Raw genomic sequence first — 14,136 nt, forward strand, 5'->3', positions numbered from 1 at the left:
TGCAGAACTGGAAAACCTTGCAGTAAGGCGTTACCGAGACAGAATGAATTTTTTTTCTTACTGTATAAAAATCAATTAGGAATAGATAGAACAGCATATATTCTACCGGCTAGTCACCGTTGAACGCGCTCTTATCACAACAATAAGGTTAGAGATTTTACCTGCAGGACTAACGTATTTAAAAATTCTTTTTTCCCGCGCACGATTTCTGGATGGAACGCGCTACCTGCCACAACTGTCGAATGTCCAACGGCTTCATCCTTTCTTTCTGCACTTTGTGAATAAACCATAGCGTTCATCTCTCGTTTTTACTAATCAAATCATGATTGTGAAAGGTTTCTCTTATGTTGTTTTTTATGCAGATTCTTGTTCAGTGTCTGTTATCTTGTTTGATCTTATTTCATATATGTTTTTTGTTATTTCAAATGCCTACTCCTGCCTAAGGCCTGGTAACAAGGCTGGCAGTACTTGTAAAATAAATAAATAAATAATAAAATTACAGAATTTCTTTACATATTGCAACCAAGCTTATTTTTTAAAACGCATGCCTTTCTTGCAGCATGAAAAAAACATCTTAGATGAAACAAGGCAAAAATGGCTGCTTTTGCATTTGTATGATATTCCATCTGAGAGGGGTGAAAAGTAATAAAATGTTCTACTTTCATAATTTTTCTACCATGTGTACAACATTTCTTAATAGGAATGAAGCAAATTCACTTTTTGCACTAGCGTATTACAGAAACAAAAAAGACGAACAGCTTTGAAGGGGGTCCTCAGAGGAGCCCAGTCCGTGCGTGTCTCCTTTTCTAGCGCAGCCATCACTGCACATGGCTGTGAGTACAGCTGAGCACGTCTGCAGCCCGCGCACCCTGTTCTATAGGGGAACTGCTGCGTGTAGAAAGGGTGGACGTGCTGATCTTCCCACGTGTTTAGTATTGGGGGTTGCATAATCTGTAGTTTCGGAGATGCATTGAAGTGAGAGGCAGACAAAGCGTTCGCCTCCACTGCCGGCACTTTTCATGATACTGTCGTCCCACTGCATGTAGCAGTATCAAAGAGGACAGAGTGGATGCAAAAGCAAGGCTAGGTTTTCTTCATACTACCTATGCGAAGGTACCGTTGACACACCGTGCAACCATATCTTTGGTCGCAGACTCTCAAATTCAAATTTTTTTTTTCTCATTCAGATTTGATTTTTCTGACTGCAGCCCTTTTCGTGGGAAAACAATCCATTTGCAAATGTACTTATTTGACTAAAAGGTGGAATCACAGTACAACAAACCAAATTGCTGATATTGGTGGATTTGTTATGTTGGGGTTCCTTTGTACATGCCTCCAGAAAAAGCCGACCATCGTCTGCTCACACTCCACCGTGCCCGCCCGTGTAGGAATAAACTTAATTTTGGTTGGCCATGATGCTTGTCGGTGTAGTAGCTGTCGTGTGTCTACCCATACACATTTTGTCGGTGACCCGAAAATCTCAAAGAAAAGCTGTATTTTGCTTATGTGCATTCACTAATCAAATAAGTATGTGTTTGCTAGGATCCCCATAATATTCAGTTAGCTGGTATGCTTAAAAATGTTTAAAATATGGCAGTTAGATTTGTAATAGGAAGTCATACTAAAAGGCTTGTATTACTGATAGTAAGAGTAAGCTGCAGTGGCAGGATTTGAAAGACTAGGAAATCTCTTCAGTTAAGTTGTTTCACAGCATAGACTGTTCCAAACATGTAGAGATAGAGAAATTCATATCAGGCTATCATCATACCTCACAAGAGAGATATTAGACTACGAAGGCTTATTAATTTGCTTTTACTTATAGGTGATGCCTCACATTGTTTTTTTCCTTGGACCAAAGTGACTGCAAGGTTTTTCCGCCTGCAAATGTTTGCATAGTGTTCAAAGATAATTCCCTCCCTGCTTTGTGTGCTTGATTTGAATGTAAGTTACATTACACAGAATTTATACCCCCCCTGCAATGCCAGGACAGGCTAAGCAGGAAAGGATTTTGGAGCGAGCAAAAACGGCATGTGCAATAAAGATATGCGTAGATGTCCCGTCGGTGTTGCTGTCAAACAAGAAATTGTGATATCGAGATACTGAGCAAAATAACTAAATGTCTGCTTGCCAAACTATAGCTGCCATTTGCACCTTGATTGTGACTTAGCTCCCAAAAGAAGTTTTCTTTGTTTTGTCTTGTTCTTTTTCTGTTAAAATGTACTTTTTGTTTACTTTCGTTTGGGTTTTTGTAGCTATATCATGTGCACATGTGACCAATAATGCCGTGTGAAATTTAGTGGTGGCTGGCATTTCTCACTGCCTGTCGTTTGTTCAATGTGTGTACTAAAGTCAATAGAGCACCAACCAGTATAAACCAGTGTGTCGAATTTGTTTTCTTGCTTTAATATGAATGATCTGACTGGTTATGTGCCCAAATAAACAATTAGAAAATGAAAATAAAGTTCATCAGAACATGTCATTCGTTTTACTTATAGTTACCCTATTTCAACTGCAGAACCCACATGTTCAGGCATGTAGATTTAAGTAGAACAAGTCTTTTTGCGATTCTTAGTTCTGAACAGGTGAGAGCAGTGCTAAGGACACAAAGTGAGTCCACATAGATAAATGGCATGGTGCACTGTGCACTGACTGATAACTGATGTGTTTTTGCAACAGACAAGCAAATAAATATCCAGTAACGCCTTGTCAAAGGCACGCAAGCACATAAAGAAGCAGGGGGTGGTCACATACAAATGTGCTGTGGTTGTAGGTTTGTTAACAAGCATGCCACTTTCCTGTAACTTCAGAAAACAGGTGCTGTGCTGACACATTCATCTTTTTTTGATGTTGTTATTTTTTGGGATTTGGTTAGTTTCTGGGTTAATGGTTGCTGCTTTCGTTAACATGTTGCACTTGTGAAATTTGGGCCATCATCTGCACTGTTTACAGTGTATGTATCCTAATGGTCTCATTATAGTGGTGCTTAATCGTGAAGGTTCATTCAAATATAGACTTGTCTGCTCTACATCATTTCGCATTAATAGAGCATCCCATCTGCCCGATGTAGGCACGGCTTTATGATGGCAGCAGACTACACAAAGCTTGCGGCCTAGCTCACTAGATGCATATTGTGCTTCAAGCCACAACCAACCTTTTCCTTTTTTTTTGGCTTCTGCCTTTTGTTCCAGCACAAAACTCTCCTAGCAAGGGCCTGAGAAAACAATGATTTGTGCAACTAAATTAGGCATGAATATGGAATACAATCAGTGAATGAGAAAGTAAAAAAGTGGTTGTAGTTGTTTCGTATGCATTTGTAATTTCCATGGGTAATTGCGTAGCTGGTCCCTACGGGTAAAATGTTTTTTTTCTGTATGAAACATGGAGAGATTTGCTCTGATGAGAAAAAAAGACTGAAGCCAGGAAAACAAATCAATTCGTTTGTTGCGTGCAGCACAATTTGCAGGCGGTGCACTGTGCAACGGAGGTTATGTACAGTCTGCCATTCCCATCCAGTCATGCTTGCATTGCATAGACACACATTGTAATAATTTGAGATTGAGGCTAATGAAGTTTGTGTGCAACAACTGTCATCCGCACATTGTGATGCACTGCAAAATAAATTGGTTTGTTCCTGTGTTCTTCAAAACTCGTAGCCAGAAATTATGAGCAGGCGTACATAAGATAATTAAGCTTTAGAAGATTAGCACGAATAGAACAAATGCATCAGTCATTCTCAGTTACATTGCACGAAGAATTTGTTTTTGAAATGATGTCACTTCATGTCACTACGTATTGTATCTGATGTCTGTTTTCTTATTAAAGCCAGAGTTGAGGTTAGGCGCTTGCGCCCTGCATGTTTTTGTCTTCGTTTGCTTCTGTGGTGCCATTACACCAGAATAAATCCATGACAGGAGCTGCCAGTCTATGCAGTTATACTACATTGGGCTCAGTACGGCTGGTGGCCTGAATGTGACGAGTTCAAAACAGGAGTAAGAACTTCAGAAGGGCAGAATTTTGTGTCAGTTCGGGGTGCATATTACGGTATGGTGAAGCAATAGATGGAACAGTGTGAGGCGAGACAGGTGAAAAAGTGCGACAGACAACGGTGAAAGTTTACTGGAAAGTTTCACTGCAGCAGGACAATGCGTGCATTATCCTGGTGCAGCAAAATTTGCCAATGTTCATATTTGTCAGTAGCACTTGCCCATCTATATTACACTACACCGTACACTAATAGCAGTAACAACAGCAACCAACTGACCCGAGCAATAATCAAAGCCCACAGAATTGCCAAATTGTAGAAGAAATGTTTCAGTGTGACACATGTTTTGCTAACTGACAAGTAAGCCTGCAAAACGTTGATCAGGTGTATTTTTCATGCACATACATTTTGTTGTAGAACTGCTTCCTGCTTTGGTTTTTTTTATGGCTTTAGGAAGCATTTTAAGGTGCGTAACTGTTTGTCTGTTCTATAATGAAATCTGTTGTCTGCCAGCACTATGTGTCATTACTGTATAAGCGCTTACTTTGCCAGTGTCCTTCGCACTGTTCCCAACTACATATGAATAACCAAATAACCATTTCTTTTTAATTTTCAGATTATGAAGAGAATACTCCTAATATGTATTTCATTAGAAAAAGTTTCTCAATTTTAGGAAGAAGTCCAGCTGGCCCCAAGCCTGGTGCGAAACGAAGAAATGGCACTCCACATCAATTCATGTTTACGTGTCGTCATAGTCAGTCTGAATTTTTGGTTCTTCCTATTGAATTCCCAAGAAAGGTACCAACTCTCATTCATTGAAAAGAAATTTTTGCACTTGGGGACGCAGGCATGCACAAAGCCTTTGAGCTCATTATTATCTTTATTTTTTAAAGAAAGTGCAGCTCCTGTGTGGAGCAATAGGTTGAATAAGACGAGGGTAAATGAAAACATGGCGACATTGGCCATCAACAGTTGTCCAACAAAGGAAGTCTCATGCTGGAGCGAACATCTTTGCAAGGGAACCAAATGGCTCCAGCCTGAGACATTTGTTGTTCAACCTGGCAAGTCTCCTTGTCGAAATGTTTTCTCTAGCCTGAGACCTATATTCGTTCCACCACCCTCGACCAACAATACACCTATACATTTGGCAACCAATGGCAAGGTAACAAATTCACATTCAAAGAAAGAGAAGGTAGTGTGCACCCTGGAAAGTAGCACGAACAGTATTTTATTTACTTAATCAAATGCAGGCTTGCCATCCAATTACTTTCTTTTGATCCCCATTTTATAATTGGACAGCATGGTTCCTCAGGGAGAATAATAATTCGAAGCTCACACAATTTTGCTCCTTTATGTCCGTTAAATCCGTCCTGGTTGCTACACTGTCAGCCCTGTCTGCAATTGCATTGCAGTGTTTTGAGCATGCATCCCACTTCAAAACAATAGTTAGGCATCTACCTCAGAATGTCTGCTACTGCGTTGCAGCATGAATTTTATACCTAGGTGGTGACTGTTATGCCATGTGCTTTTTTACTAAGACCAATATGCTATTTGACAATATGCTATTTGAAGCTCGGGGAATGACACAATTGGAGGCCAATGTGATAAGGATTTGATTTCCGAAAGCAAGGCACTTAAACGTGAGAAGGCATGACTAATTTCGTCTAAAAATGCTGCTATTAGATATGATCAGGGAAGGTACTTGTTCGTGGCTGCATTTGCAACATGTTACATTGCTGGCTTTATATATTGCACTGGGTGCAGTGAAATGTTGCTGCTTGCACAATATTCAACTAAACACGGTAGCCATGCTAAAGTGTCCATGCAGAACACAACTCATCCACTATGATGGTCTACAGTGGAATCTCGATAAACAAAAATCGCTTAAGCGAGACTGCTGCTTAAACAGGACACCATCCTGGTAGTTGGTTGGCTCTCTGGAATGTCTCTCAGTAACTAGAATGCGTGGTAAATGGAACCAATTTCCCTGGCCCTTTGAGGCTCCATTTAAAGAGCGCCCACTGTAAATATATAGAGGGGATCCTGTTTGGAAGTTTCGCAAATCTAGTCGTAAACAAAACCGCATTTCAGTGGGAGCAAAATTCAAAAGCACCCGTGTACTTAGACTTAGGTGCATGTTACAGAACCTCAGGTTGTCCACATTAATCCGGGGTTACTCGCTACGGCATGTCTCATAATCAGAAGGTCGGTTCTGGTTCGTAAAATACGATAATTTTTAATAGCTTGCTCTGAAATACAGCCCAATAACTACACTAAATTATGTATCTTGTTTGTGTGACGAGTCCCAATTTCTTAATTTAGTACTTTGACATTTATCATATTTGTGTGCTAGTCCATGCAAAATGCCACTGATCGGTCTCATTATACAAGCCACTGTTAATTTGGAATGGCTTATTCAAGCAACTTAAACTTACAGCACAAACACCTAAGACGGACCACAAAAGGAAGATACGACACACACTGGCGCTAACTTTTTTATTTCTTTGTCGTCGATGCAATCCCTAGGCCACACAACCGCGCAGGCACTCAGATTACATTACAGAGATCTGCCAAATTATCGCGTACGCAAGCGTAGGAAGTCAAATTCAGATGGATGCAGGGACAAAGATATCTCACTGATGCAATTAACACCTTGCCTTTTTATGTGGTAGGCCTCTAAGGCAAGCCGCGCATGCTCATTCTTGCTTTTTCCAAGAATTGACGTCCCATCAAGTTGTGCCTCACAATTGTTGCAAGAGTTTATATGCGCACCAAGGTGCGCTCTATCTACATTTTTGTTTACTTTTGCGCATGTTCCCCGAGTCGCTCATTGACGCAATGCCCTATCTAGCCAAGCTATGTCTTACCACATGAGAGTGGAATGGTATAAACCACGCCGACAGCGCGCGACACGTATGAAGCAACATGCCGAATTTAGCATCCTCCTCTGCTCTCTCCGCAGATGCAGAAGCATAGCTTTAAAAGCTTGTTCGGCGCAGAAAATGCCAAAGGAACACTATGCCTGCAAGCAACTTTTTTGAGTTGATAGATGACCTTATGTGTTTAAGGGACCACGCAGGGAACATGTGCAAAAAGTAAACAAAAATGTAGATAGAGGTGTGCACCTTGTTGCGCATATGAACCCTTGCAACAGTTGTGAGACACGACTCGATGGGACGCCTATTCTTGGCAAAAGCAAGAATGAGCATGCGCGGTTTGCCTTAGAAGCCTACCACATATAAAGTCAAGGTGATGATTGCATCAATGACATATCTTTGTCCCTGCAGCCATCTGAATTTGACTTGCTACGTTTGCATATGTGATAATTTGGTAGATCTCTGTAATGTAATCTGTGCGCCTGTGTGGTTGTGTGGCCTAGGGATTATATATGCATCGACGATGAAGAAATAAAGTCAGTTAGCGCCAGTGTGTGTCGTATCTGCCTTTTGTGGTCCGTCTTAGGTGTTTGCGCTGTAAGTTTAAGTTCAGAATTATGTACCAACTAGGCTCAAATTAAGTATTACTGTTAGTCAAGCAAGCTCAATATGTAGTCTGTGCAAAAGTGTGGAGTGTCAGTACAAAGTAACAATCCAAACACATGGCTCTGTAGTTACAGTTCAGTATGAAATGAGGTAAGATTTCTTAGCATTTCTTACATTTACTAATTTCATTGTGTTAGGACATGTAGAATACTAGCAACCGGCATGCTTACAATATACGTTGTTCTTTTTTAAAATCCAGAAAATTGTTTTACTGGGGCAGAAATGTGCTTTCTTTTGGGCCCGGAAGTAAACAAATGTTTCTTACATTTGATGTCTAATAAATTTTCTTCACTGTCAGTGTGTGTCTCGTGCATTTTTCCTTTCAGCAAGTAGCAACTGCTCTCGAAGGTGTTTGCTGGCCTCGGAGGCACTGACGATAACTAGCATTTTCGCTAGGACGACTGTATAAAAGCTTTGCAAAAAGGGGCTCTGTGATCAGCGAAAGGAAAAAAATGAAGACGTGCGGTGACGGTTTCATTCGCCATTGGACCACGTGTGCGCGTGATTTGGTCGATTCAGCGGTGGCTCTGCCGTCGATTGGACCACGTGTGGCGAGCCCGCGGCGAAATGCTTCGTGGCGGTACACCGTGCCTTTGCAGCAGCAGACGGAATACCGCAGGCCAAAGTGTCGGACGCCGGCATTCGCTCTGAGCAGGTGCGACGCCTGCTCGGGTGGCAGCTCACGGACGGCTGAGTTCCCTTGAGCCTTGATCGCCGGCATTCGACATTTTGGCCTGCGGTGTTCCGTCTGGTGCTGCGTAAGCGCATGACCCGCGCCACCATGCATTTCGCTACGTGCTTGCCGCACCTAAACTAAAATGCCTTTAATACCTTCACAAAACTCCCATTGTACCTCCCAGTCAAATGGGGGTGAAGTGGGCGTATTAGAGAACCCCCGCTGTGTGCCCATTCAATGGGAGGAAAAAGATGTACAAAAGGGAATGCGCTAGAGGACAAGCAAAAAATGCCCATCTGGGTGTTCTTTGTTTACAGTGCGATTGCAATTGCGAATGAAATAATTACCACCGATCAGTACAATAAATGAGTCTGCGTACTTTTCGCCACGACGACCACTCATCAAGACAATAAATGAGCTCGTATTTTTGCTCAAAATTATGTGTCACCTCTGTGTCGTGTGGCAAAAAGCTTCGCTGGTCAACCACCTTCACAGAGTGAATGGCTCATGATTTTTTTTCTTTTTTTGTGTGTGTACATGTGTAAGGCCCGAAACTAAGTGAGGCAGGATCCTGCCTACCAAACAAGCAAGAAGAGCCTGGTAAGACGCGCACGATGCTTGATGTAAACGTTTAATATACAACAGAACCCACGGCTGTGCATCTGTAATTGGAACCAATCTTAAACGCAGTGCCACAAAGACACCACTTTGTGTAACTTCCATTGTGTTTCTGGTTACTTAGGCAAATTACTTACTAAGCTACTTTATGTTTCAATATATTGAAAAGCCCACTGCTTGCTGCAATATGCAGTACTAACCTCAGCATAGGCTTTTGTAGCGACGCATTTATCGTATATGCGACGTTTATACTCGTGCAGCGTTTCTGTTTATGCGCAGCATAGGTCTCAACTGAAATATCATCCAATGATGGAAACAATTCATACAGATGTTAAATTTATTTTCTAAATTGCAAAGCTAAGAATTAGGGCTACAATCTTAAGAGCCAGCGTTTGTTCAATTTCGCGGTATACCACGGTCACTGTTGTTCCGAACGGCTGCGTGTGGTCCCCTTGACCGCCGTCTTGCCAGCGGCTCAGTTCCAGCCGTAGGACGCCGCTGCCCACGACTGCAAATCACAAGAACTTTTTAAATACAAGAGCTTCTATTCACAAGTGTTGCCAACAACTTTTCCTAGAATGAAATGGGGAGCAGAGTACAATTAGCACTTTTTCCTGTCAGTGTAAAGGAGACTCAGTTAATGGGATACTGAACGTCCTTTCGGGCATGGCAAAAAAAAAAAGAACAGTCCGCGGTAGCACAAACTGCCGTGAACAGCTAGGCCAAATTATGCAGGCGTACATGCGACATGGAGCTAGCAGAGCTTGAAGTCACATTTTTTTTTTCAAACTCACTCTATATTCAACAGAAACCTGCTCCCGCTACGTCCCCTGCTTAATATTGCTTATACGTGAGCGAATTAGGAACTGCGCAAGTTTGCCCAATGTCCTGGAAGAACTCATTGTGTGACAAAGTTGAAATTTTGAGAGAATGGGGAGCATTTTATGTGAGATGCCTATGCAATGTCTAAAAAAATTCCTTATAGTTACAGCGGTCGCAAAAAAAAAGCTGGTCTTTGACAGCGTCAACGGCCGTCATCTGCTATGTTCCTAGTGTCGCTAGTGAACTGTATAGCAATGGAGATGAGACGCATGTTAAGTGCAAGCCGTGTCATGGTTAACATTTATGATGTAATTAGGAGCGTTGCAAATATTTGTTGGACCCTAGTTGTTTCGCTATTAACAAGTTTTGTACAAGGTTTCTCCTCTATCTTCGGTGGACTAAACATAAAGCCTCATATATTTGCCTCAAATTAGGGGTTACTTATGGGCAAGTTATAGGCGAACTTTCAAGCGTGTGGAATAATTACAGCCTCAGCAGTAAACTACTTATGCAAGAGACCTGGAGCTGTTCTGATTTAGGTTATCACAGCACTGCGATGCGTGCAAGACTAGTAGGCACTCGACTACCTATTTTATGAACCACGCTCGCTTCTATGTAGGCGCAGATGGTCATGTGTGCCTTTAAGTGCACAATATCGGACGCATTGTAGGCACATATAAGTACATCTGCGTGTATGTGTCTCCCGCTAACGCTATGTCCAAGAGAATACAGGAAATGAGCAGGCAGGATGGCCTTAATAAGTAAAGTCGCACTTTTGCTCGAAAGGCGATGCATCGATTGGGACAGCAAATTATGAAGGATGGGAGTTTTACCGGTCGCATAAACTTGGAAACGTTCACTTGCTCCCTTAATTAACAAACATGGCAGCATCGCGCACAGGCAAACATGAACACTTCACATTTCATAAGTACGGACATTGACACGGGGCGTGGCGTTTGTTACGGCGCTCGACGTTTCTGCGCATGCGCGAGTAGAGCGGGTGCGAAAGAGAAAATCTGGTGGCCTTGGCTCCACGAATATGTGACTGCGCAGGCACTACGAAAAGAAAGGGAGTTAACCGAGAGGCCCGATTTTTAGTAGTCATATCATAAGAAGGCAACAAACACTGACACCAAGAACAACACAGGGGAAATTACTTGTGCTTAATAAATTAAAATAAAGAAACGATAAATTAATGGAAATTGAAGTGGATGAAAAAGCAACTTGCTGCAGGTGGGAACCGAACCCACAACCTTCGCACTACGGAACACGTTTCTTAGCGCATGTTGTGTGTGTTTGTCCGCTAGACATGCTGGCATTGCAGAGTGCGGTCGAGTTTACGCTTCGCCACTGGTTGCCCGCGCGGTGAGGTAGGTAGTGGGCACGACGCCCCGTTTTGTGATCGTTCTGTCTGAAGGAGCAAGGTTCTGACTGGCGCTGTATAAGTCGCGGGTCGCTTTTTTTTTTGTCGCAACGATAGCTGACGTTTTTTTTTACAAGCACTGCTCCAGGAGGGCACATGTAACCGGCAGACGGAGACCTCAATAAAGCCCGTGGCGCAGGATCTCCAGGGCACCCGAGGGCAGGGGCGTAGACAGGGGGGGGGGGGGGGGGGGGGGGGGCTTATGGGGCTTCAGCCCCGCCCCGAAATTTTTTCGTGCTGTCATGTGCCGCCGACCAAAACAACTCCTGGCGCCAGAAATCATGCTTGATTTTGTCTAGAATGTCCTTAATTCACGCTCTAAAAGATATTTGAGCGCGAACATTGCTAAATCTGACTGGATTTCTGGGCAACGTCCATGCATCAGGAGTCACATATCGTAACGCAAGGAGCCCCACATGGCACAATATTTCAAGGGCGTTTTGAAGGCGAGCGGGCTCGTCTCGGCATCTCGCGGAGGCCGCGGAATCTACGGAGCGCTTGGATTTCGATTCTGAAACATTGTGGGTATAAAGTTCTCATAACATTTTGATGCGAGAGGTCCATTGACATTTTCAAAGTCGTGCTTTAGATTTGCAATTCTGGAACTTTTTGGGTTTAATGCTGTTGCAAACATTTGACGCCAAAGGTGCATCGACTTTTCTAAAGTCGTACATCGGGCTATACAACGAGACAAGCCAAATCAACATACTATCAGACAAGTTGACAAAGCACGCAGCGAGGTCCGATGAGACAAAGCGTTGTGGTGGTTCATTTGTGCCGTCAGGTCACAGAAAAGAATATACACGTTTTTTTTCACCTGCGCCAAAGCATCCATGCCAAGACACTAAAGCCACCGTTGTAACCAAGTTCTGATTTATTTTTCTACCTGGACTTTTATTCGCGAGGATATATTGAGCCTCTTTGTCATTTCTTTCTAATTTTTTTTTTTGTTCTCGCAACCCCCGGGCTGCGGATCCAGCCAGAGCGCATGCGTTTTTCTCGTGCTGCATCGATATTATAACCGCGCGGCGCACTTGGCTGCGCGTTTGTTTTTCTCTGGCCGACTGCATTTTCGCCTGGCAGAGTTTTGGACGCTTTCTGGCTAGCAGACGAGAAAAAGAAACAATGCATAGTCGTTCGCCGCCAGCACTGCGGGGACTCGATGGATTGCAACGCGTTCGCTTGAGCGCAACCTCTCCGGAAAATTTTGTCTCGCCGTTGTAGGATACCGAGCAGTACGTGTATGGTTTTCTGTGGACCAAGCGTCACACGTTTTCTTCGATATTCCTTCGGTAGCACCACTAGGTGCCCAAAGTAGGCATTCGATTGTAGCCGACATGCTTTCCTTTGCGTTATTCTATTTCGCCGCCCCCCGCCCACACACACACAAAAAAGAAGACGTTGTGGCGCAGCGAATTTTCGCATGGGGAAAGTTCGATTTTGTTACTTCTTTTGCGGAAAGTAATGGGCGACGGGACGCTTCAGTTGCCGGATACTATTTTATTATTGCGATGGCAGCTCTATGAAGACTCCAGGCGCATTCCTGCCGTTGCCCTCATGTTCCATATAAATAAAGGCCAAGGGCGATAACATCGTGACCGCGCGCCGCATGCTCTATGTGCGAGTGAAAACGTGCGGGGGGGGGGGTAGGGGAGGGGTTGAGCCGACGATGGTGGCTGCGTCTGGTGTGCGCAAGAGAGAAAAGCGGGGAGGAAGCGCGCCGCCTTCCGTCGCACGCAATACATTTTGGGAGTGGAGCGAAGGGGGGGGGGTGCTGTGATCTGTGAATCTGTGGTTGCGCAACCTATTTATTTGCCTTGTTTGACGCATTATATATAGTGACTTTTTCTTGGGAACGTAGATTTATTGGTGACATTCGTATATTTAAATATCTTGTTGCGAGGTTTTGTGCATATGCTCAGTGAACATTGTTTCCAGTGACAATTTTTTACCCTGTATCAAGCTGTATCTTCACATTTGTATATTCATTGTATCTTCGCATTTGTAATGTACGAAGGCGAGTCAAATGAAAGTGAGAAAACCCGCCCCGCGCAATAATGGTTCGGTTCATTATTTTCGAGGCGTGCGCGTAGCACATACGCATCTCATTTGCAAGTGACATGCAGAGGTGAGGTTAAATGTTCTTTAATGCTCTCATCATGGGGTTGAACATGGTTGCGTGACATAATGGACACTTCAGAAGTTGAACAGCTCGGTGTCGTGAGGTTTTTGACAAATGAAGATGTTTCCAAAAACGAAATTATTCGCCGTATGGCTGCCGTATGCGTTGAACATTGCGTTTCATTGGCGCCTAAGAGGCGTTGTAGCAAACTGTTCAAAGAAGCACATGAAAGTTACAAAGACGATTCATGGCCGGAGCAAAGTCATCGTGAAATCACCCCCAATACAATTAAAAAGGCCGTGGTTGCTCAGTGGCTATGGTGTTGGCTATGGCTGCTGAGCACGAGGTCGCGGGATTGAATCCCGGTCACGGCGGCTGCATTTCGATGGAGGCGAAATGCGAAAACACCCGTGTACTTAGATTTAAGTGCACGTCAAAGAACCCCAGATGAGGGTGACGACTATTTGTCTGCAATTGTGACCGGGGATGACTCATGGTGCCCCTACTACTAGCCTGAAACACTACGGGAAATCTTACAGCGGAAACATTTGAATCCACCACTCTCAAGGAAAACAAAGGCCTCAGTTGTGCCGGAAAAGCGTTGACTTCTTTTTAGATCGTTAGGGGCCACTATTGATCGAATTTTCTAAACCTGGAGAGACTCTAAATCGTTTCAGATATTGTGAAAGATCGGATCGGCTGCGTGTCCCAATTAAGAACAAACGACGTGGAAAATTGAGCATTGGGGACATCTTGCTTCACGACATTGCCCGTTCCCGCGTCGCTGATGTGGTTAATACAAAACTGGCAAAGTTCAAATGGGAAACGCTGCACCATCCCTCATGCAGCCCAGACCTGTTGCCTTGCGCCTTCCACATTTGGTGAAATTTGAAGAAACTGCTCAAGGAAACCAGATTCGTGTCGGAAGATGACGTGTAGTCATTTACAGAT

At 43.5% G+C, this 14,136-nt stretch overlaps 1 protein-coding gene and 1 long non-coding RNA gene across 8 annotated transcripts in view; one reads left to right on the top strand and one right to left on the bottom strand.

The window, feature by feature from the left end:
• LOC139056243 (uncharacterized) overlaps nucleotides 1-8,586 on the top strand; it is a 56,534-nt gene extending 47,948 nt beyond the window's left edge. For 3 of the 4 annotated variants that reach the window (XM_070534310.1, XM_070534308.1, XM_070534309.1), the window contains one exon: nucleotides 4,656-6,462. In XM_070534310.1, coding sequence (XP_070390411.1) covers nucleotides 4,656-5,222 — 567 coding nt within the window. In that variant the 3' untranslated portion in view covers nucleotides 5,223-6,462. Of the gene's footprint in view, nucleotides 1-4,655; nucleotides 6,463-7,850 lie in introns of those variants that run through there. The other variant, XM_070534311.1, reaches the window with a different exon arrangement.
• A 542-nt stretch (nucleotides 8,587-9,128) lies between these two features.
• The window catches only part of LOC139056244 (uncharacterized), a 118,739-nt gene continuing 113,731 nt past the window's right edge, over nucleotides 9,129-14,136 (bottom strand). For all 4 annotated transcript variants that reach the window (XR_011512232.1, XR_011512233.1, XR_011512234.1 and 1 more), the window contains one exon: nucleotides 9,129-9,326. This is a non-coding gene — a long non-coding RNA (uncharacterized lncRNA). The remainder of the gene's footprint in view (nucleotides 9,327-14,136) is intronic.

This window comes from Dermacentor albipictus, chromosome 2, assembly GCF_038994185.2.
Source record: "Dermacentor albipictus isolate Rhodes 1998 colony chromosome 2, USDA_Dalb.pri_finalv2, whole genome shotgun sequence".
NCBI classification, from domain to species: Eukaryota; Metazoa; Arthropoda; class Arachnida; order Ixodida; family Ixodidae; genus Dermacentor; species Dermacentor albipictus.